The 26,915-nt window shown below is 37.5% G+C and overlaps 1 protein-coding gene across 1 annotated transcript; it reads right to left on the reverse strand.

Moving 5' to 3' along the window:
• Positions 1-6,336: 6,336 nt before the first annotated feature.
• On the reverse strand, positions 6,337-24,548 carry LOC123575864 (olfactory receptor 2M5-like). The gene is made up of 2 exons (XM_045436779.1): positions 24,437-24,548; positions 6,337-7,289 (listed from the first exon to the last, which is right to left on the reverse strand). The coding sequence occupies exons 1-2, from the start codon at positions 24,546-24,548 to the stop codon at positions 6,337-6,339; spliced, it is 1,065 nt and encodes a 354-aa protein (XP_045292735.1).
• Between the last annotated feature and the right edge of the window lie 2,367 nt (positions 24,549-26,915).

Here is a 26,915-nt window from a genome sequence, read left to right on the forward strand (position 1 = left end):
GTCATGGGTATCAATTGAGGGGTTTGAATCCTGAGATCTTAGGGGTATCCCACGGCATAATTCTGTTGAACTAGCTTTGCACCTTATCTGCTATGCTGGGCCTAGCATCTGGGTCTTCATGTTCAAGTTGGAGCCTGAGTGTGTGGGACAGGCTGGGACCTGGCTCTGTAAAAGCCTGTGTTCTTAAGGATTAGTCTGGCACTGAAGTTTAGTGAGGTGGACCTGATCCTGGGGTCTACAGTAAAATTGGAAGTTTAATTCATTTTTTTACTCCACCCCTTTCTTCTCCTCTCTTCCTCTGTCTTTCTCAGCAGGAGCTTTGGGTTGTGTTGCATGAGCATTGGGGTGTGGTAATGTGGTACAGTGAAACTGTTTTTCCTATCCTTTCATTGAATACTTTCTCATTTTTGTACTCCACCCAGAGTATTGCAATCTTCCACCTGTATTCTGGAACTGTCAAAAGCAGATCTTTGTGCATGTGTGGCTATCAAATTTGTGTTTCCATGAGAGGATGAGGGCGGAGACATCTTATTCCTCCATCTGGATATCATTTTCCAGTAATGTGTTGTTATTATTTTGCATCATGCCCTCATTTTCCCTTTGAAAATTCTAAGTAGATTTATCTTAATATTTTCTTTAGACTCTTCCATAAAATTAATCCTGACGTAGGGAGTTTGAAGATAGCAGAATGAGAGAAACCACAAAAGACCCCAAAGAGCCAAAGTAATATTGAAGAAGAAGACCAAAGCAGGAGGCATCATAACCCCAGACTTTAGCCTCTATTACAAAGCTGTAATCATCAAGACAGCATGGTATTGGCACAAAAACAGACACTTAGACCAATGGAATAGCATAGAGACTCCAGAATGGAATAGAATAGAGACTCCAGAATTGGACCCACAAAAGTATGGCCAACTAATCTTTCACAAAGCAAGAAAGCGTATCCAATGGAAAAAAAAAAAAGACAGTCTCTTTAAAAATTGGGTCCTGGGAGAACTGGACAGCAACATGCAGAAGAACGAAACTAGACCACTTTTCTTACACCATTTACAAAAAGAAACTCAAAATGGATGAAGGACCTGAATGTGAGACAGGAAACCATCAAAACCCTAGAGGGAAAAGCAGGAAAAAACTTCTTTGACCTCAGCCTCAGCAATTTCTTAATTCACACATCTCCAAAGGCAAGGAAATCAAAAGCAAAAATGAACAATTGGGGCCTCATGAAGATAAAAATCTTCTGCACTGCAAATGAAGCAATCAACAGAACTAAAAGACCACCTACGGAATGGGAAAAGATATTTGAAAAAGACACATCAGGTAAAGGGCTAGTGTCCAAAATCTATGAAGAACTCACCAAACTCCCACCTGAAAAACAGATAATCCAGTGAAGAAATGGGAAGAAGACGTGAATAGACACTTTTCCAAAGAAGACATCCAGATGGCCAACAGGCACATGAAAAGATTCTCAACATCACTCATTAGTAGGGAAATACAAATCAAAACCACACTCAGATATCACCTCACACCGGTCAGAGCGGCTAAAATGAACTAATCAGGAGACTATAGATGCTGGAGAGGATGTGGAGAAACGGGAACCCTCTTGCACTGTTGGTGGGAATGAAAACTGCTGAATCCATTCTGCATAGCAGTTTGGAGGTTCCTCAAAAAATTAAAAAGAGGTCTACCCTATGACCCAGCAATAGCACTGCTAGGAATCTACCCAAAAGATACAGGAATCCTGATGCATAGGGGCACATATACCACAACGTTTATAGCAGCACTTTCAACAATAGAAAAATTGTGGAAAGAGCCTAAATGTCCGTCAGCTGATGAATAGATAAAGAATATGTGGCTTAAATTGAATACTACTTGTCAATGAGAAAGAATAAAATCTTGCCACTTGCAGCAACATGGATGGAACTGGAGGGTATTATGTTAAGTGAAATAATTCAGGGAAGAAAGACAGATATCATATCTTTTCACTCATACGTGGATCTTGAGAAACTTAAAAGAAGACTATGGGGGAGGATAAGGGGAAAATTTACAGAGAGGGAGGGAGGCAAATGATAAGAGACTCTTAAGGACTGAGAACAAACTGAGGGTTGATGGGGGGTGTGGGAGAAGGGAAAGTGGGTGATGGGCATGCAGGAGGTAACTTGTTGGGATGAGAATTGGGTGTTGTATGGAAACCAATCTGACAAATTATATTTAAAAAATATATAGTGTTCAGAAATAGGACAGTGTGTGGGAAACAGCAGAAAGAGTAAAGCAGGCAGCTGCTACTAGTGGTAACACTACTTCCCTTTATTTTAAGGGCAGGGAGTGGTGTAAAGGGAACCAAGAAAGCTGCCCAAATGGGTTATGGCCTTTTGTGAAGGAATGCAATCAACTCCTCAAACCCAGCCTGGTGAAGGTAGGGCCACCAATACTCTGAACTCTTCCCTCTGATCTGCCAGTGCCTCTCATAGATCAAATTTAACAGGATGTCAGAATACAAGAGAATTGGGGTGATAAAGCCTGAGTAGGGGTCCATAACGGTCAAGAGAGGGCAGGGTCAAATATGGACTACCTAGCACAGACCCCATGACAGTGACCCATAGCATATGGGTGCTTCCTGTCCCAAGGCCACCAAAGGAGATTTGTCAATAACCTGTGAGGCTGAAGTAATATGTCTCCCTTTTGGGTCCAGAGATTTAAAACTGCATTCTTTCAGTATGCATACCTTTGAGGTATGGTCAGAATTGGATTACATCTTCTTACTGATATTCTTCCACCTCTGTTCAAACTTCTACTATCTCTCACTTTAAATATTGCAATACTTTTCCAATTGGCCATAGATAATGTGCTCCTGATGCTGTCTTACTGTGTCTCCTATCACTTTTTCAATGAGTCTGGGGTCGCCTCATCAGTGTCCCTTGAACATGCTATGCCCACTTCTACACCCAAAGTCATTTTTAAATTGTTCTTTTGTTTGAACAATATTTTCCTAAATGTACTGTCCCTCCTTTACTCATTACAGTCTCTGTTCAAATGCCCCCTAATCAAAGATGCTTTACCAGGTCATACTGTATATAAGGGCATCCCATCTCTATCTTTCCTCCCTGCTTCTCTTTTCTTCATGTCACTTATCAGCATGTTACATATTGAGTATTTATTATTTCTCATATTCCACAACTAGAATTAAGTTCCATAAGAGTAGTGCTCTTCTTTTTTCCACTGCTTTAGCTCCAGTGCCTAAAATAACTCCTGCCACATAGTAGGTTCTCAAAAAATATTTCTCAGGGCGCCTGGGTGGCTCAGTCGGTTAAGCGGCCAACTTCAGCTCAGGTCACGATCTCGCGGTCCGTGAGTTTGAGCCCCGCGACGGGCTCTGTGCTGACTGCTCAGAGCCTGGAGCCTGTTTCACATTCTGTGTCTCCCTCTCTTTGACCCTCCCCCATTCATGCTCTGTCTCAAAAATAAATAAACGTTAAAAAAGTTAAAAAAAAATATTTCTCAAACAAAATGACCATAGTCTTTGATGTCATATTGACCTGAAATTTTATGAAGAAACCCTGATGTTTGTTCGTATGTCAACAAAAAGTTATTTGTCACCACAAAACTGCTCTCTTCCTTGATAATTTTCTCTTTCAAATTTAGAGTTAGTGAGGCATGCTCAAAAACAATTGGAAAAAAAAAACACGACTTTGACCAATCACTCATGTTCTGTAGTGATTTTATTTTTCGAGATATTTCTTTGTAATTTTGTATCCCTTTGACTTTTTATGTGAAGAATTGGTGATTACAATCTACATATCTAATTTGTCAAGAAAGCCTCAGCTAATTTCTTGTGGTGATATGACAGATACTGCTATTTTTAACTGTCTCAAGTCAGAGAACCATTTGAAAAGTGTTTGTCTTCAAATACATCCTGCCCCCTCCCTGCGACAATTTAATGTTTATTTTCCATTTGTAGTATCTCAGAGTCTCTGTGCACCTGAGATTGTGGTCATCTTGTCCTTTTCATAAAAGTTTCATTTTCCTACATCTTAAACCCACGGAGTTCAGTTTCCATATTAAAGCAATTTATTCAGTTACAAAATTTTATTTTCATAGTATATTTAGTAATGTGGTTGATTTTAAATATTTTATTTATTAACAGAAGATATTTGAATTGTTCCACAACAGATATATACATATAGGATATCTGTTAAAATGGAAGAAGAAAATTAAAATCATGAATATGAGAATGGGAAGAAACAAAAGAACCATGATTTAATTAGAATTGAATCATAATTCCTCTGAATAATCATGTACTTAACTACTTTATTTAATTATTTTCCCCTAAAGGATTAAGTCCTCTTGTGTAAAGGTGCTCCTCCAACAATAGTGTGTTAGAACCACATAGTTTAAAGTCCAAGATGAGTGCCTTCCAGAGACCCATCTGGAAAACTATTTGCTGTGAAATTCACATGGTTAAAATGTTCATTTATGAGTTACATATAAAAATAGAACTCTTTGTAAAAACTGTAAAACATAAATAACATGCTTTATGAACATATATGATTTAGCAGAAACTCTTCAGCTAGCACTATTTCCTCATTTAAGTACTTCTCCCTTCCTTCCTAGCATCACCTTCTAAATTCAATCTTACCTGTGGATTCCCCTTAGAGTACCAGAATATTATGGCACCACCAACTGGGTAGTGACAGACCATTGTAGTACCTATTAAATGACCCACTCCTCCAATTTGAGATGAGTTAGAGATAGTTTTTATTTTATTTCATTTTTTATAGAAGTGGTATTTTGAGTTAGTTTCAAGTGAAATTCTCAGGGTCCTTTCTTGAACCATATTCTCTCAGCCATTCCTCTAGTAATTCTGGAGGAGACTTTTTTAATATTGTTGGCACAGTTGAAATTTAACACAAATAATTTTAAGTTTTTCCAAACTCAGCTTTGTAATACAATCTCTGAAATACAATGTCTAATTGATGGCTTCTGAGATATTTAAGAGAAAAATAATTAGGCTGTTAGTTCTCCTTCTGAGTGTTTCCTATTCACTAAAAAAACTGTTTTCCTGTAATTTCACTCAGTCACTTCTAAAATAAAAAGGCAAGGGTGCCTGGGTGGCTTAGTCAGCTAAGTGTCTGACTCCTGATTTCAGCTCAGGCCATGGTCTCATGGTTTGTGGGATTAAGCCCCCCATTCAGCTCCACACTGTCAGCATGGAACCTGTTTGGGGTTCTTTCTCTCTCCCCCCACCCGTGTCCCTCCCCTGAGTGCACTGTCTCTCTCTCAAAATAAATAAAAATTAATTAATTAATTAATTAAATTTTAAAAAGAAACACATGTAATAAATTCCTAGTGTTCTACCTATGTAGTATATTTTTGACATATATCAATATTTTAGAAACACTATGGTGCATCCTGCTTAAAATTTCATCCTGTTATAAATATTTTCAATCATTCATATTTTATATAACAAATCTGAGTCTTGTTTACTTTATCAACTACTGTGTGCTCAAAATATTTAAATTCTGAAGTATTCCAAACATAAAGTTCATTCTCTACTATCTTAAAAAATAACATTAGTTTTTGCCAGCCACCTTAAAGATTATTTTGCAAGATTATTTTGCAAGGCTGGTCTAGAAAAGGGGGTCAATAATTATATCAGTGACTCACAAACTTTGGTAAACATGAAAATCACTAAAAGTTTTGCTAGTCAGATTCTTAAGCCCAATTTAACAGATTCTAATGATGTTCATCTGAGATGGGTGCAAAATTAGCATATTTTGTGAAGTCAGCAAATGATTCTAATGCAAAGGGTCAGAAAACCACTCTTTGGAAGCACTGAAATAGATTGAAGATTGTATGTTTCCAGTATTAAGAAGAATTAAAATTATGTTAGGGAGAAAAAAGAAATACTGGTAACTTTATTTGATTCCTGATGATTTATCATGGGACTCATTAATTAATTTTACCAGGGAATTATCCTGAAGCACAACCTAAGTTCTAGGTGATTATTTTGCATTCTAGATATGCAGACACTGGCCTTTCTTTCATGGAATCAATATGATGCTTTGGAAATAATAAAATTCACATTACCATCAATTGTAAATCATGAAGAGAATTGATGTATACAGTCCCTTGTTCTTTATCAGCACATCATCTAGAACAATTGGACAGAAATTTTTAGATACAGGGAGGAAAAGATAAACTTTTTTTTTTCCTTCAGATAAACTCAGTAAGATTAGTTGACTTTACCAGGGTTTGAAGGGATTATTATTTAACAGACAAAATGTCCCTTTGATGGTACATCTTTATATTGCCTACGGCTGATACTGGGATTTCTGCCATTTACCTGGAGGACTGACACCGCCCCATTAACTTTTTCAGTGCGCTTAGAACTTCCTTGTTCCTGAGACTGTAGGCAAGAGGGTTTAGGAGAGGGGTGAGGACAGTTCCAAACAGAAAAAGACCCTGATTTAACTTTGGAGTCTTGGCAGAACCAGGTCTCATGTATATGCACAAACCTGGACCAAAATAGAGACCCACCACACAGAGATGAGAGGAGCAGGTGGCCAGAGCCTTGTTCCTACCTTCTGGGGAGTTCATTCGGAGTACAGCAAGGAAGATGAGAACATAAGAAGACAAGATGAGAGATAAGGGCAGGAGCAGAACAAGGATGCTTGTTATCACCACTGCCTTCTCATAGGTTGAGATATCCTCACAGACGATCCTAAGCACAGCCATAACTTCACAGAAGAAGTGGGGAATTTCTCTGGGGCTGCAGATATTAAAATGCAAGGTAAAAGCCGTGTGGCCCAAGGAAGTAAGTGCCCCTCCAACCCAAGACATAGCAATCATCTGTAAGCATACCCTAAGATTTATAATGGCTGGGTACCGAAGAGGATTGCATATGGCTACATAACGATCAAAACACATGAGCGTTATAAGGATGCATTCCGCAATGGCCACAGTCAGGGAGAAGAAAATTTGAGTCCCACAAGCCAAGAATGATATACTCCGCCATCCGGAGAAGAAGTTGGCTGCCATCTTGGGGATGATGCTAGAGGTCAAAGTTAAGTCCATTAAGGAGAGCTGACTGAGCAGGAAGTACATGGGGGTGTGGAGATGGGAGTACAACCAAATGAGGAGGATCAGAAGAGTGTTGCCAGTGAAGGTTGCCATGTAGATCAGGAGAATGATGGAGACCATGGCTGAAATGTATTTAAATTCAGGGAAGAAGCCCAGGAGGATGAAATCTGTGAGTTTTGTCTCGTTCCCGCTCCTCAAGGCTGTCTGTAATGCTAACAGGAAGAGAGGAGATTTAAAAAAGGAAGAGAAGAGATTTTTTTTTTTAATATCGTAGAAATGAAGCATTTTCTTATTAAAGTTTAAGAATAATATTGTAATAACAATGGCAAATATGAAAATAATCATCCATGATCACTTGAATCAGTTTTTAATATTTCTTTCTACATTACTTATCCATGCCCTAATGTACTTCTAGAAACCAGAGTGTATGTATTATAATGCATTCCATTAATTTTATTTTATGAGACTTATTTTCATATATTAAAAGAAACTTTGGATAAATGTAGTTGTTTTTTTTTTTACAATTGTAAAATATGATGATGTGTTGATAAGTCACAATTTCCAACTGCCCATTGTCCAGTTTTTCATAACTTTAGAAAATTATGCTATTTCCATTCTCATCCTCTCAGTGATTTCCTTAATATAAATTATATTTATATATAATATAAAAATATAAATATATAAACACATACAAAATATATATATTATACATATATATATATATAAATATATAAAGTATATTTTTGAGAGAGAGAGTGAGCACAAGAGAGGGAAGGATGGAGACAGAGACTGGGGCACAGGATCCAATGTAGGCTCTGTGTTGACAGCAGAGAGCCAGATGTGGGACTTGAACTCACCAACAGTGAGATCATGACCTGAGCCAAAGTCCCACACTTAACTGACTGAGCCACCCACATGTCCCAATAATATTTTTGAGGAAAAATTATAGATTTTGTTTTCCCATGAAAAAAAAATCACTGTTAATTTAATTTATAGAAGGATTTTTCAAAATTTTAAAATACTTCTACTTTAGTCAAGCTTTTTGGCTCTGGGCACTTAGGGGACATTATAATTTAGGAGAAAATTGATCATTAGGCCTGTGCTTTGTGTTATACACATTTATGGTTATTTAAGTTTTTAATCTAATTGGTCTGATTTTCTATCCAGGGAAACTACTCATTGTATTTACATGGTTTATAGTAAATTCAGATTATGTATTAATGAGGGAGAAAGTTTTATTTCTATATGAGCTTGTAGGGTTCTTGCTCTTATAGAATTTGTACTGTCTTTAACCTCTAGCTACAGCTGTTATGCCATTGATGGGCGCAGAGAAAAACTTTAGGTCTCCTTTCCTTCAAGTTTACTAACTTTATCCTTTTTAGATTATCTTAGCTCTATTTAATCCTCTTTCTAGATATATATAAAACACTCTAAATATCTATACAACTCTTGCTGAGTCTATAACAAAAGGGAACACACCCATCTCTTTGTATGGGATTCCTATAACCTTATTACAAAACCTGGCGATGATAGTACAAGAAAGAGAAATTGTATTCTTGCAAAAAGTTTCCAAATTATTTTTAAAAAGAGTAAATTGACCCTAATTGTGTATTAAAAAAAACATAATTACCTGAATTTAATGTAAGGCAAGATTAATATCAGAGTATTTCTAAAGTTAGTTCACCAATTAGAACAGATTAAATTTTAAAAAATGATATGCCTTTTGCATTAGTTACAAAAGCTTGATAGAATTTACTAAATCATGATTTAAAAACCTACCTAAGTAACGTGTAGTAAAATAAGAGACTCCAGTATCCTATTCTATTATCTCCTTGGAAAACTGTGACATTCATTCATGACATTCTTGAAAATATCATTTCTAAATTGTTAGGATACTCCCCTCTTCTGAAAGCTGTGTATGTATGTATGTATGTATGTATGTATGTATGTATGCCAACTGTAAGAGGGAGATCCAAGTTTCCTTTGTTATTTACAAAAAGGACTAAAAGAATCTGTTGCCCGCATCCACCCCGTACCCTCTCCTTAGAAACAGTGTGTTCAAATATTAGGTCATTGATTACTTTTCTAATACTTGTGCAGTTTGATTTCAATTCACTGCTTCTTTCCAGATACTTCATTTTGATTTGCTCACCAAAAATAGTAATGACTTTTGGATGCAGAAATTATGACAACAAAAATATCCAAGTCTGTTCTCCCTTTGCTCACACTAAGAGCCTCAAACTGCTTGTGAAGAATGAGAAAGCCTCTGTGGGTTGGTACTGCCAGAAATAGGCATCTGTTTTCATATATCCATACTTTATTACAGCATTCTATGTAGATCGCCTTCAAATCAATTGATCACATGCGAATCAGACCTGCCTTCTGTCACTGGGTGTTTGATTGACTTGATGAGTTAGCCTGCTTTTAGATATGGAGATAGTTTAAGGTAAAAATAATAATAGTAATAATAATAATAATGACAAAACTTGCCATCATGCATCTTACTTTCTCCTGCCTTGGAGTGAGTCTTGGTGTAACCAGTGGGTTGTCTGTGCTTGATATAGAGTCATCAGATGGCAAGGAACTGAATTTTCAGAATGGCTAGATGTTTCAAAGTTGTCTAACTTCTCAGAAAAGCAAAGCAGGGTTCTGTGACTTCAGTGCTATGTTACACAGTTTCTGATTCCTAGCTCAAGTGCTGTTTCCTGAAGCTTTTGGGTATCCATAAGCTTGGCTAAATTCTATTATAAAATTTCCTTACAAATTCTATTCATTATAGCCTGGGCTGAAACCTAAATTTCATCATTGTCTGTGATTATATATTTTAACGTATGCCTTGTCCCTTAAACCATGAGATTTATGATGCAAGGAACTGTCTTTGCCACATTCCACCTTTTCTCTTTAGATCCATCATGTTGCATTCAGTGAAAATGAGTTAAATACATCATCAGCTTAGGGATGGAATACTAGATATTGTGCATGGACCAAGTAAATGTTTTTAGCACAAACATTTTTCTACCAGAAATTATTGCTTTATTTTGACTTATGATCCCTTATAGGCTTTAAAGCACTTTCCAGCATTTTATTTTGTTGAAATATATAGAAGGGGGCTCGACATTATTATGTCCACTTGAGAAATGATATAAATAAAGCACCAGTTCACAGTCAAATAACACTGTCCTATTTCTAAGCAAATTATCCATTTCCCAAGTTGAGCCTTACAAACACTATTGATAAATATGCATTAGCATAAACCTATTTTCACAATCCAGAAAAATTGAGTTACTTCCTCTATCAAGGTGCTTACCTTGTAATTTTTGTTCAGTCATTAAAATTTCTTAGAAAATATAAAGTGTTCAAAATTCCTATTGCCAATTAATATTGAATGTATTGTTAAAGAAGAAAACATAAACTATTTTAGTAGGAAAAAAACAAGTAACTCTGTAGGCCTTGATAAGCTGTCTCTCCTCAGTCTGTTGCTTTGTGAGCAGAGCTGGGATCTAATTCCTCAGTGCCCTGGGGTTTAGTGTGGAATGTCTTCTCAGACCAAACACTGCAGCTTCATGACAGCCCTTCCAGTTTCTCATTAAGAGCTGTGGTATTCAAATGTAGCAATCTTCTCCCCATGATATAATTAGAGTTTTTCAAAACTATCTATTAGAACATGCTTAGATTTTTTTTTTTGTCATCACTTCTATTATTTTCCCAGAGGTCCAATTTATAATTCTCTTTGTCTTTTAGTCATTAATCCCATACAACCATTAAACAGGTTATTGATTTTTTTTTCCTTTCTAACATCTCTTATTTTCTCCTTACTTTGTATTCCCAGAACTAACACTCTAAAACTATTTCCCCTTTCTAGAATCATCTCCTTTACCTTATCTTCATAGCTACATTTTCCATTTTCTTCAAGGTCAGATTTAAGTTTGACCTCTCTAGGAAAGTCTTCTTTTATGTCCACAGTGGATAACAACATATTTTTCTTAGTTAATTATGATATATATCTTTTGGCTTATTACCTACATTGTATTGTTACTGGTCTCTTAACATGCTCTTACAGTTAATAACAAGATTTTAAACTCTGGAAAGCCTAGGATTTTGCCTCAGTTTTCCTTTCATTTCCTATTCCTGGTAGGTTTATTCTTACATTTCATTAAATCAATGAATGCTATACTATATGCTTTAAATTAAAAGTGGAAAAAAAATGAATTCACTAAAGCTTGTTAAAATGAAAGAATCTAGGGGTACCTCGGTGGCTCAGTCAGTTAAGTCACCCACTTTGACTCAGGTCGTGATCTCATGGTGACTCCTGAGTTTGAGCCCTACATCAGGCTCTGTGCTGACAGATCAGCCTGGAGCCTGCTTCAGATTCTGTGTCTCCCTCTCTCTCTGCCCCTCCCCTGCTCATGCTTTGTCTCTCAAAAATAAATAAACATTAAAAATTTTTAAAAAGGAATATGAGGAAATTGTTTGGAGAGAATTTATTTCTTTCCACACACTTGTTCTCTCTTTACTAACCCTACAGTCACCTTTGTTACTGCTAATACGGCCACATTTGAGCTTCAATCAAGTACTTTTGGCCACCCAATCCTATCACGCTACTTTTTAATATATTTTCCTCTTACAAATGGATCCAAATAGATCCCTGATTCAAAAGAAAATCAAATGATTCATCAAGCTAGATACTTTTAAAACGTTAATAATATTTTAAAATAAACTTTTTATTTTTTGAACAGTTCCAGATTTATAGAGCAGTTGACAAATAGTACAGAATTTCCATACATCCTTCATTCAGTTTTCTATATTGTTAACATCATACATTACTATGGAACCAACATTGGTTCTTTAGTAAAACTAAGAACCAAAATTTGTACATTAATATTAACTAAAATCTATACTTTATTCAGATTTCACCCATTTTCCATAATGTACTTATCTTTTTTCAGATTTGTTTTAAGGAGATCACATTATATTTAGTCATCATGTCTCCTTAGGCTCCTCTAGGCTGTGAGAGTGATTCAGTCCTTGTTTTTAAAGCCTTGACCATTTTGAGGAGTACTGACAGGTGTTTTTAGCACATCCCTCAATTATTTTTTGCCTGATGTTTTTCTCCTCATTAGACTAACATTATAGGTTTTGGGAAATAAGATTGCAGATGTAAAGTGCTCTTGTCATGTCATGCTAGGGGTACATGATGTCTACATGACTTATCACTGATGATGTTAATCTTGGTCACTTGGCTGATAGTGCTTGTAAGATTTCTCCACTGTAAAGTTACTCCCCCCTTCCCTGTTATATGTCCTACTCTTTGAAAACAAGGCACTAAGTGCAGTTCACATTCAAGGTGGGAGGCAGACTAATGTTCACCTTTTTTGAGGGGTGGACTATCTACATTAATTATTTGGAATTATCCTATACAAGAGCTTGGTTTTCCTTCCTTCCTCCCTCCATCTCTTTCTTCCTCCCTTCCTTCTTCCCTTCTTTCTTCCTTACTCCCTCCAGCCTTTCCATCCATCCTTCCTTCCTTCCTTCCTTCCTTCCTCACTCCCTCCTTCCCTTTACCTTCCTTCCTTCCTTCCTCACTCCCTCCTTCCCTTTACCTTCCTTCCTTCCTTCCTCCCTTCCTTCCTTCCTTCCTTCCTTCCTTCCTTCCTTCCTTCCTTCCTCACTCCCTCCTTCCCTCCCTTCCTCCTTCCTTTGTTCTTTCCTTCCTTCTCTCCTTTTCTTTCTTCTTTTTTTCCTTCCTTCTCATAGTGATTCATTTATGTCACTATGAAGTCACAGACTTCATACTGTGGAAAAATCATATTTTTATTTTCCATTCTCTGAAAAAATAACAAGTGCTATGTATAGCCCTTAGCTACGTTTTTTAACATTAAATTTTAAGATATGTATTTACATGCAGTTATGAAAAATAACACAGAATGTTCCCATTTATGCTTCACACACTTTCCCCCAATTACAGTCAGGAATTGATGTGATCCACTGACTTTATTCACATCTCACCAGTTTTATATCCATTCATTTCTATGTTTGTACATTATATGCAGTTTCCCCCATGTGTAAATTTGTGTGACCACCAACATAGGCAATATACAAAATAATTCCAGAACAGGAATCCCTCATGCTACTTTTTTTAAATAGTAACAGCTATCTCATTCTCTCCTCTTCTGTAGCCCCTGACCCACTAATCTGTTTTCCATCTCTGTAGTTTTGTTACTTCAGTAACGTTGTATGCATTGGGTAATATATTGTGTGACTCTATGATATTTGCTTTTTTTCCCCATCTAGTATTATTCCTTTGAGATCTATTCAAGTTGTACACTATATAAGTCACTAATTTACTTTAATTGCTAAGTAGTTATCCATGCTATGGATGTATCACAGTTTAACTATTCACCTGTTGAAGAAAATTTAGGTTAGTTTTGGCCATTAGAATTAAAGCTGATGTGAGTACTTATGGGTTTTCTTGTGTAAACATAAGTCTTTATTGTCTAAGATACATACTCAAAAGTGCAATTGAAGGATGATAATTCCAGAATGGCTATGCCATTTTGTATTCCTCAAACAAATGTGTGATATATCTGAATTTTCTACCATCTTTCCATCATTTGTTGTCACTACTAATTCTATTAGTTCTTCTTGTAGGTGTGAGGTATATCTTGTGGTTTTAATTTACATTTGTATAATGGCTAATGGTGTTGCACATTTTTTCATGTGTTTGTTTGCATCTATGAATCTTCTTTAGTAAAATGCCTGTTCATGTCTTTTGTTTGGTTTCTAATTAGATTATTAATATTGAATTAAAAATCTGTTATATATTGGTTTCCTGGGTAGCTCAGTCAGTTAAGGGTTTGACTTTTGATTTCAGCTCAGGTCATGATTTCATGGTCATGAGATAAAGCCTGACATGGGGCTCCCCACTGGGCATGGAACCTGCTAAAGATTCATTCTCTCCCTCTCCCTCTGCCCCTTCCCTAATAGCACCTTCTTTCTCTCTTTAAGAAAAAAAAGTCTGTTATATATTTTGCTATAGTCCTTTGTCAGATGTGTAGTTTACACATATTTCCTCCAAGTCCATAACTGTCTTTTCACCCTCATAAGAGGGTCTCTTTCATTGTAATAAGAACACATAAGATTTACACTGTCAACAAATTTCTAAGTGCAAAATACAACATTGTTAACTTCAGGCATACTGTTGTACAGCAAAGGTCTAGTTCATCTTGTATAATTGAAACTTTATATCTGTTAAAGAGCCATCATTTTCCCTTCCTCCAGCCACTGACAACCACAATTCTGCTGTTATATGAGTTAGACAATTTTAGATACTGCATATAATTGTAATTATACAGTATTTGTTCTTTTGTCAATGAATTATTTCATTTTGCATATGTTCTCCAGGTTCATACATATTGTCACATATGAAGGAATTTCCTTATTATTTTCTTTTTCCATTTGTCTGTTGATATGCATTTAGGTTGTTTTTACTTCTTTTTTTTTTTCAATATTTGAAATTTATTGTCAAATTGGTTTCCATACACCACCCAGTGCTCATCCCAACAGGTGCCCTCCTCAATACCATCATCCACCCTCCCCTCCCTCCAACCCCCCATCAGCCCTCAGTTTGTTCTCAGTTTTTAAGAGTCTCTTATGCTTTGGCTCTCTCCCACTCTAACCTCTTTTTTTTGTTTTCTTTTCCTTCCCCTCCCCCATGGCTTCCTGTTAAGTTTCTCAGGATCCACATAAAAGCGAAAACATATGGCATCTGTCTTTCTCTGTATGGCTTATTTCACTTAGCATCACACTGTCCAGTTCCATCCACGTTGCTACAAAGGGCCATATTTCGTTCTTTCTCATTGTCATGTAGTACTCCATTGTGTATATAGACCACAATTTCTTTATCCATTCATCAGTTGATGGACATTTAGGCTCTTTCCATACTTTGGCTATTGTTGAGAGTGCTGCTATAAACATTGGGGTAAAAGTGCCCCTATGAATCAGTACTCCTGTATCCCTGGGTAAATTCCTAGCAGTGCTATTGCTGGGTCATAGGGTAGGTCTATTTTTAATTTTCTGAGGAACCTCCGCACTACTTTCCAGAGTGGCTGCACCAATTTCCATTCCCACCAACAGTGCAAGAGGGTTCCCGTTTCTCCACATCCTCGCCAGCATCTATAGTCTCCTGATTTGTTCATTTTGGCCACTCTGACTGGTGTGAGGTGATATCTGAGTGTGGTTTTGATTTGTATTTCCCTGATAAGGAGCAACGTTGAGCATCTTTTCATGTGCCTGTTGGCCATCCGGATGTCTTCTTTAGAGAAGTGTCTATTCATGTTTTCTGCCCATTTCTTCACTGGGTTATTTGCTTTTCGGGTGTGGAGTTTGGTGAGCTCTTTATAGATTTTGGATACTAGCCCTTTGTCCGATATGTCATTTGCAAATATCTTTTCCCATTCCATTGGTTGCCTTTTAGTTTTGTTGGTTGTTTCCTTTGCTGTGCAGAAGCTTTTTATCTTCATAAGGTCCCAGTAATTCATTTTTGCTTTTAATTCCCTTGCCTTTGGGGATGTGTCGAGTAAGAGATTGCTACGGCTGAGGTCAGAGAGGTCTTTTCCTGCTTTCTCCTCTAAGGTCTTGATGGTTTCCTGTCTCACATTCAGGTCCTTTATCCATTTTGAGTTTATTTTTGTGAATGGTGTGAGAAAGTGGTATAGTTTCAACCTTCTGCATGTTGCTGTCCAGTTCTCCCAGCACCATTTGTTGAAGACACTGTCTTTTTTCCATTGGATGTTCTTTCCTATTTTGTCAAAGATTAGTTGGCCATATGTTTGTGGGTCTAGTTCTGGGGTTTCTATTCTATTCCATTGGTCTATGTGTCTGTTTTTGTGCCAATACCATGCTATCTTGATGATTACAGCTTTGTAGTAGAGGCTAAAGTCTGGGATTGTGATGCCTCCTGCTTTGGTCTTCTTCTTCAAAATTCCTTTGGCTATTCGGGGCCTTTTGTGGTTCCATATGAATTTTAGAATTGCTTGTTCTAGTTTTGAGAAGAATGCTGGTTCAATTTTGATTGGGATTGCATTGAATGTGTAGATAGCTTTGGGTAGTATTGACATTTTGACAATATTTATTCTTCCAATCCATGAGCAGGGAATGTCTTTCCATTTCTTTAAATCTTCTTCAATTACCTTCATAAGCGTTCTATAGTTTTCAGCATACAGATCTTGTACATCTTTGGTTAGATTTATTCCTAGGTATTTTATGCTTCTTGGTGCAATTGTGAATGGGATCAGTTTCTTTATTTGTCTTTCTGTTGCTTCATTGTTAGTGTATAAGAATGCAACTGATTTCTGTACATTGATTTTGTATCCTGCAACTTTGCTGAATTCATGTATCAGTTCTAGCAGACTTTTGGTGGAGTCTATCGGATTTTCCATGTATAATATCATGTCATCTGCAAAAAGCGAAAGCTTGACTTCATCTTTGCCAATTTTGATGCCTTTGATGTCCTTTTGTTGTCGGATTGCTGATGCTAGAACTTCCAACACTATGTTCAACAACAGCGGTGAGAGTGGGCATCCCTGTCGTGTTCCTGATCTCAGGGAAAAAGCTCTCAGTTTTTCCCCATTGAGGATGATGTTAGCTGCGGGCCTTTCATAAATGGCTTTTATGATCTTTAAGTATGTTCCTTCTATCCCGACTTTCTCAAGGGTTTTTATTAAGAAACGTTGCTGAATTTTGTCAAAGGCCTTTTCTGCATCGATTGACAGGATCGAATCGTTCTTATCTTTTCTTTTATTAATGTGATGGATCATGTTGATTGTTTGTGAATGTTGAACCAGCCCTGCATCCCAGGAATGAATCCCATTTGATCATGGTGAATAATTCTTTTATATGCTGTTGAATTCGATTTGCTAGTATCTTATTGAGAATTTTTGCATCCATATTCATCAGGGATATTGGCCGGTAGTTCTCTTTTTTTACTGGGTCTCTGTCTGGTTTAGGAATCAAAGTAATACTGGCTTCATAGAATGAGTCTGGAAGTTTTCCTTCCCTTTCTATTTCTTGGAATAGCTTGAGAAGGATAGGTATTATCTCTGCTTTAAACGTCTGGTAGAACTCCCCTGGGAAGCCATCTGGTCCTGGACTCTTATTTGTTGGGAGATTTTTGATAACCAATTCAATTTCTTCACTGGTTATGGGTCTGTTCAAGCTTTTTATTTCCTCCTGATTGAGTTTTGGAAGCGTGTGGGTGCTTAGGAATTTGTCCATTTCTTCCAGGTTGTCCAATTTGTTGGCATATAATTTTTCATAATATTCCCTGATAATTGTTTGTATCTCTGAGGCATTGGTTGTAATAATTCCATTTTCATTCATGATTTTATCTATTTGGGTCATCTCCCTTTTCTTTTTGAGAAGCCTGGCTAGAGGTTTGTCAATTTTGTTTATTTTTTCAAGAAACCAACTCTTGGTTTCGTTGATCTGCTCTACAGTTTTTTTAGATTCTATATTGTTTATTTCTGCTCTGATCTTTATTATTTCTCTTCTTCTGCTGGGTTTAGGCTGACTTTGCTGTTCTGCTTCTATTTCCTTTAGGTATGCTGTTAGATTTTGTATTTGGGATTTTTTTTTTGTTTCTTGAGATAGGCCTGGATTGTGATGCATTTTCCTCTCAGGACTGCCTTCACTGCATCCCAAAGCGTTTGGATTGTTCTATTTTCATTTTCGTTTGTTTCCATATATTTTTTTGATTTCTTCTCTAATTGCCTGGTTGACCCACTCATTCGTTAGTAGGGTGTTCTTTAACCTCCATGCTTTTGGAGGTTTTCCAGACTTTTTCCTGTGGTTGATTTCAAGCTTCATAGCATTGTGGTCTGAAAGTATGTATGGTATAATTTCAATTCTTGTATACTTATGAAGGGCTGTTTTGTGACCAGCATATGATCTATCTTGGAGAATGTTCCACGTGCACTCGAGAAGAAAGTATATTCTGTTGCTTTGGGATGTAGAGTTCTAAATATATCTGTCAAGTCCATCTGATCCAATGTCTCATTCAGGGCCCTTGTTTCTCTATTGACCATGTGTCTAGATGATCTACCCATTTCTGTAAGTGGAGTGTTAAAGTCCCCTGCAATTACCACATTCTTATCAATAAGGTTGCTTATGTTTATGAGTAATTGTTTTATATATTTGGGGGCTCCGGTATTCAGCGCATAGACATTTATAATTGTTAGCTCTTCCTGGTGGATAGACCCTGTGATTATTATATAATGCCCTTCTTCATCTCTTGTTACAGCCTTTAATTTAAAGTCTAGTTTGTCTGATATAAGTATGGCTACTCCAGCTTTCTTTTGGCTTCCGGTAGCATGATAAATAGTTCTCCATCCCCTCACTCTCAATCTAAAGGTGTCCTCAGGTCTAAAATGAGTCTCTTGTAGACAGCAAATAGATGGGTCTTGTTTTTTTATCCATTCTGATACCCTATATCTTTTGGTTGGTGCATTTAATCCATTTACATTCAGTGTTATTATAGAAAGATACGGGTTTAGAGTCATTGTGATGTCTGTATGATTTATGCTTGTAGTGATGTCTCTGGTACTTTGTCTCACAGGATCCCCCTTAGGATCTCTTGTAGGGCTGGTTTAGAGGTGACAAATTCCTTCAGTTTTTGTTTGTTTGGGAAGACCTTTATCTCTCCTTCTATTCTAAATGACAGACTTGCTGGATAAAGGATTCTCGGCTGCATATTTTTCCTGTTCAGCAAATTAAAGATCTCGTGCCAATCCTTTCTGGCCTGCCAAGTTTCAAAAGAGAGATCAGTCACGAGTCTTATAGGTCTCCCTTTATATGTTAGGGCACGTTTATCCCTTGCTGCTTTCAGAATTTTCTCTTTATCCTTGTATTTTGCCAGTTTCACTATGATATGTCGTGCAGAAGATCGATTCAAGTTACGTCTGAAGGGAGTTCTCTGTGCCTCTTGGATTTCAATGCCTTTTTCCTTCCCCAGTTCAGGGAAGTTCTCAGCTATTATTTCTTCAAGTACCCCTTCAGCACCTTTCCCTCTCTCTTCCTCCTCTGGGATACCTATTATGCATAGATTATTTCTTTTTAGTGTATCACTTAGTTCTCTAATTTTCCCCTCATACTCCTGGATTTTTTTATGTCTCTTTTTCTCAGTTTCCCATTTTTCCATAACTTTATCTTCTAGTTCACCTATTCTCTCCTCTGCCTCTTCAATCCGAGCCGTGGTGGTTTCCATTTTGTTTTTCATTTTGTTTAAAGCGTTTTTCAGCTCCTCGTGACTGCTCCTTATTCCCTTGATCTCTGTAGCAAGAGATTCTCTCCTGTCCTCTTTACTGTTTTCAAGCCCAGTGATTAATTTTATGACTATTATTCTAAATTCACTTTCTGTTATATTATTTAAATCCTTTTTGATCAGTTCATTAGCTGTTGTTATTTCCTGGAGATTCTTCTGAGCAGAATTCTTCCGCTTGGTCATTTTGGATAGTCTCTGTAGTGGTGCGGACCTGCAGGGCACTTCCCCTGTGCTGTGGTGTATAACTGGAGCTGGTGGGCGGGGCCACAGTCAGACCTGATGTCTGCCCCCAGCCCACCGCTGGGGTCACAGTCAGACTGGTGTGTGCCTTCTCTTCCCCTCTCCTAGGGGCAGGATTCACTGTGGGGTGGCATGGCCCGTCTGGGCTACTTGCACACTGCCAGGCTTGTGGTGCTGGGGATCTGGCATATTAGCTGGGGTGGCTAGGCAAGGTGCACGGGGGCAGGAGGGGCAGGCTTAGCTGGCTTCTCCTTAGATGATCCACTTCAGGAGGGGCCTTGTGGCAGCCAGAGGGAGTCAGACCCACTGCTGGAGGGGTGGCTCTGAAAAAGCACAGAGTTGGGTGTTTGGGCCAAGGGAGAAAGTTCCCTGGCAGGAACTGGTTCCCTTTGGGATTTTGGCTGGGGGATGGGCGAGGGAGATGGCGCTGACGAGCGCCTTTGTTCCCCAACACACTGAGCTCTGTCATCCCGGGGCTCAGCAACTCTCCTTCCCTTTGTCCTCCAGCCTTCCCGCTTTCCCAGCAGAGTTGTTAACTTATGACCTCCCAGATGCTAAGTCCCGCTTGTATCCGAACACCCTCAATCCAGCCCCTCCGCTTTTGCAAGCCAGACTCAGGGGCTCTGCTTGGCCAGCGGGCCGCCCCTCCACCCTGGCTCCCTCCCGCCAGTCCGTGCAGTCCGCACCGCCTCTCCGCCCTTCCTACCCTCCTCCGTGGGCCTCTCATCTGCGCTTGGCTCCAGAGACTCTGTTCTGCTAGTCTTCTGGTGGTTTTCTGGGTTAGTTAGGCAGGTGTAGGTGGAATCTAAGTGATCAGCAGGACGCGCGGTGAGCCCAGCGTCCTCCTACGCCACCATCTTCCCTGAAAGTCTCGGTTGTTTTTACTTTTTAGCTACCATGAATAATGCCACCTTCCACATTTATGAAAGTGCATGTTTTTCTACAAGATCCTGATGTCAAGTTGCTTTGGATAAATGCACAGAAGTAGGATTGCTAATCATATGGGAGTTTTATTTTTAGTATTTTGAGAGATTTCCATAGTGTTTTACATGGAAGCTGTGTCATTTTCTATTCCAATCCACAGTATACAGTGGTTTCAATTTATCCAAATTCTTACCAAGATTTGTTATTTTCTGTTGTTGTTGTTGTTATTGTTGTTGTTGTTGTTGTTGTTGATGTTTTGGAAACTGGCCACCATAACAGGGATGAGGTAATATTTCTTGGTTTTTATTTGCATATCCCTTATGATGAGCATCAGGGAAGGACATTGAATACCTCTTCATATAAATGTTGCTATGTCCTCATAGAGAAATGTTTATTAAATTCCTTGCCCACTTTTGGGGGACGTGGGTGGCTGAGTGGTTAAGTGTCTGACTTCAGCTCAAGTCATGATCTCCTGGTTCATGAGTTTGAGACCCACATCAGGCTCTGTGCTGACAGCTCAGAGACTGAAGCCTGCTTTGGATCCTGTGTCTCCCTCTCTCTCTTGCCCCTTCCCTGCTCATGCCCTGTCTCTCTCAAAAAATAAATAAACATTAAAAACATAATTAAAAAATCCCTTGCCCATTTTTGAGTATTTTATGTTTTCATTTCTCTTTCTTTCTTTCTTCCTTTTGTTCTTTCTTTCTTTCTTTCTTTTTCTTTCTTCCTCTTTGTTTTTTTGAAGGAGTGTTTTTTTAATATATATTTGTAACTTGTTTCATCAGACATATTGAAAGAATATTTTCTCCCATTCGGTAGCTTGACCTGTACTTTGCTGACTATTTTCTTTTGGTGCAGATGCTCTTATTTGATGTGATCTTACTCATCTTTTTTTTTTTTTTTCTTTTGTTGTCATATACAAGGAATCATTCCCAAGATAAGTGTTATGAAGATTCCTCCTATGTTTTCTTCCAGGGTTTTGACAGTTTTAGGTCTCACAATTTTTCTCCTTTTTATTAAATTTAATCTTTAATTAACTTATGGTGAAATACTGGTTTCAGGCATAGAATTCAGTGATTTACCACTTACATTCAACACCCAGTTCTCATCCCAAGTGTCCTCCTTTGTACCCATAACTCATCTAGCCCATGCCCTCCTCACCTCCCTCCATCAACCCTCATTATGGTCTCTATCATTAACAGCCTCTTGTAGTTTGTTTCCCTCTCTTCTCTCCCCCCTCTTACCATACATTTATTTGTTTTGTTTCTTAAAGTCCACATATAAGTAAAATCATATGGTATTTTTTTAATCTGATCAACTTAGTTCACTTAGTATAATACATTCTAGCTCCATCTATGTCATTGTAAATGGCAAATTTTCATTTTTGATGGTAGAGTAATATTCCATTACATTTAAATGTATATATTTACACACACACACACACACACACACACATATATATATATATATATAATTGTTTCTTGATTGCTTTTTATGTCTAGATGATCTGCCCATTGCTGTATTATATCATAATTATGGGATATATCCATAAAGAAGAGCTAACAATTATAAATGTTTATGCACCTAACTTGGGAGAACCCAAATATATAAAACAATTAATCACAAAAATAAGCAATCTTATTGGTAAGAATGTGGTAATTGCAGGGGACTTTAAAACTCCACTTACAGCAATAGACAGATCATCTAGACAGAAAATCAATCAAGAAACAATGACTCTGAATGATACACTGAACCAAATAGACCTGACATATATATTAATTTTTCATCTTAAAGCAGAAGAATACACATTATTCTTGAGTGCACATGGAGCATTCTCCAAGATAGATCACATACTGGGTCACAAAACAGCCCTCAATAAATATAAAAGAATTGAGATCATACCATGCACATTTTCAGATCCCAATGCTATGAAATTTGAAAACACCACAGAAAATTTTACAAAACTCCAAATGTATAGAAGTTAAAGGACATCCAACTAAAGAATGAATGGGACAACCAGGAAATTAAAGAAGAAATTTAAAAAATATATGGAAACAAATGAAAACAAAAGCACAACAGTCCAAACCCTTTCGGAGGCAGCAAAGGCAGTGATAAAAGTACACTGCAATCCAGGTGTATTTCAAGAAACAAGAAAAAGAAAAATCTCAAATATAAAAGCTAACAGCACCCTTAAAGGAACTAGAAGCAGATTAATAAAGAAACCCCAAGGCCAACAGAAGAAGAGAAATAATAACAATCACAGCAGAAATAATATAGAATCCAAACAAAAAGAACAGATCAATGAGATGAAGAGCTGTTTTTTTTTTGTTGCAAAAATAAACAAAATTGATAAACCCCTAGCCAGACTTCTAAAAAAGAAAGAGAGAGGTCCCATAGATAAAATCACTAATGAAAATGGATTTATCACAACCAATCCTACAGATAACACAATGACTCTAAACTCATATCTTTCAATAATAGCACTGAATGTAAATGGACTGTATGCTTCAATCAAAATACATAGGGTAACAGAATGAATAATAATAAAAAAAATAAGACCCATGTATTTGCTGTCTACAAGAGACCCATTTTAGACATGAGGACACCTTCAGATTGAAAATGAGGGGAAGGAGAACCATACATCATGCTATTGAAAGTCAAAAGAAAGCTTGAGTAGCCATATTTGTATCAGACAAACTAGATTTTAAAGGTTGTAACAGGAGATGAAGAAGAGAATTATATCATAATTACGGGGTCTATCCATCAAGAAAAGCTAACAATTATAAATGTTTGTGGACCTAATTTGGGAGAACCCAAATATATAAAACGATTCATCACAAAAATAAGCAATCTTATTGATAAGAATGTGTAATTACAGAGGACTTTAATGATATATTATTTGTATCTGTTTTGATCAATTCTTTAGCTGTCATTTCTTCCTGGAATTTCTCTTTAGGAAAATTCTTCCTTTTAATAATTTTGGCTAGTCTTCTGTCCCTTATGTGTTTTAAAAGCTTGTTATGTGCTTTGCACCTGCAAGCACTACTATATTAAAGAGGGGCCATACACTGTCCAGGGACTGGCCCTACAGCAGGTGATTTTGGAGAGTGTTACTTGATCTCTGTTATTTTGACTTTGATTACTTTATCTCCCTACTCATAGTGATGTTTTGGTCCCTCCACCAGATGTGCTTTGATTTGTTCATTGAAGTAGCCCTGGATAGGAAAACAAACAAACAAAAAACAGAAAATAAAAAAGCAAACACAAACACACACACACAAACATTAAAAAAAAAAAAAACAAAAAACCAGAAACACCAGCTATAAGCAAACAACATTGATGATGCAGTGCTGATGGAAGAGGCCTTATCCTATACAAAGAGAGAAATGACAGGGGCAGGGGAAAATAAAATAAAATAATAATTGACCAGACCGAGAAACTATACGGCTTATTCCAGAGAAAGAGAAAGGAGAATAAAGAAGGAGGTGTAGAACATGTATCAAGAGAATGGATTAAATATGTCTGTTTAAACAAACCAACAATCAGAGTAACCAGACAAGAGGAGGGAAGAGATAAGGAGAAAAGTAAGGAAGAATGTATCTATACAATAAGAATTGTCCAAGAATTAAATCAGGCAGTGTAACAGCGCTGGTCTGGAGGAGGGGCTGTCTAATTTCTCAGCGTCAATCCTGCTCTTGAAGATATGCAGTTACCAAGTGTGGAGGGGCATGGTTTGGTGTAGGTGGGTACTGCCTCCACTGTGGGCACTTTGTCCATTCCCTGACGCCCCACCTTGTTGGTGATGGGGAGAAAAATGGTGACAACCTTGTCTCTCCTCCATAGACCAGGTGTCCTAAACCACTCTGTTCAAGCTGTCCTCACTGTGCCATGGATGTAAACGAGGCAATTTGCCCCCCTCTTCTGACTCCCATGTCTCCCTGGTGCTTGGCTTGGATTTAAACCCTGATGTCTTAGAGATTCCCACTCCGTGCATCCTGGTTCTGAGTAAGAGATGCCCCACAGCTTCACAGTGCAGAGAATGTGTGGCTTATCACACTCTGCTGACTCCCATGTGTCGCTGGTGCTCCGATGGGACTTCAACTCTGATGTCTTTAAGGTTACGACTCTGTCTGCCCCGGTTCAGGAAGTTTCACTCCTTTGAGCTGATATATACCTTCTTCCCACAACACTCCAGGGAGGGGATTGCTTTCTCCTACTGTGGACTGCACCTCTGAGCTAGTTACTGAGCCTGGGGCTGGCTCCCCACCTCTCCAGGTATGTGAACAGGGCAGCCAGGCTGAGTCCAGAAAAAGCACTGCAGTTAGAGATTGGATCTTTCTCCTTATTGGTCGCTGGTTTTTCTCTTGTCCAGATACAGTCCTATATTCCCCAGCCTCTCTTTCTCTTCCCTTCGTCTCTCTGTAGAAGGGGTCCCTCCCCTCCATTTGTTTGATCTCTCTCAGTTCACAATCACCCACCCATAGGTGGCCTGTCAGGTTGTCCCAGTGGGTCCCTGGAAGTGACTCTGTCACTTTGCTTCCTGGACTCTTACAGTTCAAACTCCTTTGGTCTCAACACTACTTTGAGAGATGAGGGAGCATCAGATTCTCCTACTTCTCCATCATGTTGGCCCCTCCTCCTTAATTTACTTTTTGTATAACTTGTTAGTTTTAGAAACTCAACTGAGTTTTAAGTTTTGATTTTTCAATCTGAAAATTTCCTTTTTTTTTGTTACTCTATTTCATTTTTTAATGGTTTTTAAAGCTTTGTACATATAATATATTGTCAGTTACAACCAGAAATAACTTCTCTTCTGATTCGAATGAGTATTATTCTATTTCTTTTTTTTTAACGTTTATTTATTTTTGAGACAGAGAGAGACAGAGCATGAACAGGGGAGGGGCAGAGAGAGAAGGAGACACAGAATCTGAAACAGGCTCCAGCCTCTGAGCTGTCAGCACAGAGCCTGACACGGGGCTCGAACTCATGGACCGTGAGATCATGACCTGAGCCAAAGTCGGATGCTTAACCGATCAAGTCACCCAGGTGCCCCTATTATTCCATTTCTTGACTAATTGCCTAGTCTAAAACTTGCAGACCTATATTGAATAGAAGTAGTGAGAGTGAACATTTTCTTTTCCTAGTTCCTGATCTTATTTTATTTATTTTATTTTTATTCATTCATTCATTCATTTTGAGAGAGACAGACAGAGACAGGGTGTGAGTTGGGGACGGCAGAGAGAGTGGGAGAAAGAGAATCAAGCAGGTTCTATGCCCAGCACAAAGTACCATTCAGGGTTCAAGGTCACGACTGTGAGATCATGACCTGAGCCAAAATCAAAAGTCAGAAGCTTAACCAACTGAGCCACCCAGGTGCCCCTTTTTAAAAATTATTATTATTATTATTTGACAGAGAGAGTAGTTCCTGACATTAAGGAAAAGTTTTTCACCATTAAGTATGATGTTCACTGTGGACTTTTTACATATCACCTATATTTTGGTGAGATATTTTTTTTCTATTCCTAAATTGATGATTTTTTATCATGAAAGGGTATTGAATTTTGTCAAATAATTTTTCTGCATTTATTGAGATGATGTAATTATTTTTATTCTTTATTCGTTTAACATATGTTAATTGATTGATCTGGGTTCTTAACTGATGAAATTAATTGACTTGGATAGGTTGAACCATTCATGCACTGCAGTAGTGAATATCCTAAGTGAGCTCTTCATGGTGTATGTTCCTTTTAATGTACTGTTACATTGAGTTTGCTAGTGTTTTGTTGAGGATTCTTATGTCTATATTAATCAAGAATATTGATCTGTAGTTTTCTTTTGTTGTAGTGTCTTTGTTTGGCTTTTATATGTGATTAATGATGAACTTTTAATCTAAATTTGGAAGTGTCCCTTTTATTCTATTTCTTAGAAAACTTTGAGATGGACTACTGTTAATTCTTCTTTAAATACTTGGGAAAAGTGACCAGTGAAGCCATCTGGTTCTGGGCTTTGTTTTGTTGGGAGATTTTAAATTGTTGGGTCAATCTTCTCACTCGTTATTAGCCCATGCAAAATTTCCACTTTCTCTTGATTCTCGATAGATTTCTTGTTTCCAGAAATGTATCCATTTCTTTTAAATTACCCTATATGTTGGCTTGTAATCATTTATAGTAATCTCTTAAAATTCTTTGTATCGCTGTGGCATCAGTTGTAGTGTCTTTCATTTATAATTTTAATAATTTGAGTCATCTTTTTCATACCTAGTTTAACTAAGGGCTTTCCAATTTTGTTTATCTTTTCAAAAAGCCAACTTTTAGTTTCATTAATGTTTTTCTGTTGTATTTCAGTTTTCATTTTGTTCTTT

Source organism: Leopardus geoffroyi, chromosome A1 (genome assembly GCF_018350155.1).
Source record: "Leopardus geoffroyi isolate Oge1 chromosome A1, O.geoffroyi_Oge1_pat1.0, whole genome shotgun sequence".
In the NCBI taxonomy this organism is placed as follows: Eukaryota; Metazoa; Chordata; class Mammalia; order Carnivora; family Felidae; genus Leopardus; species Leopardus geoffroyi.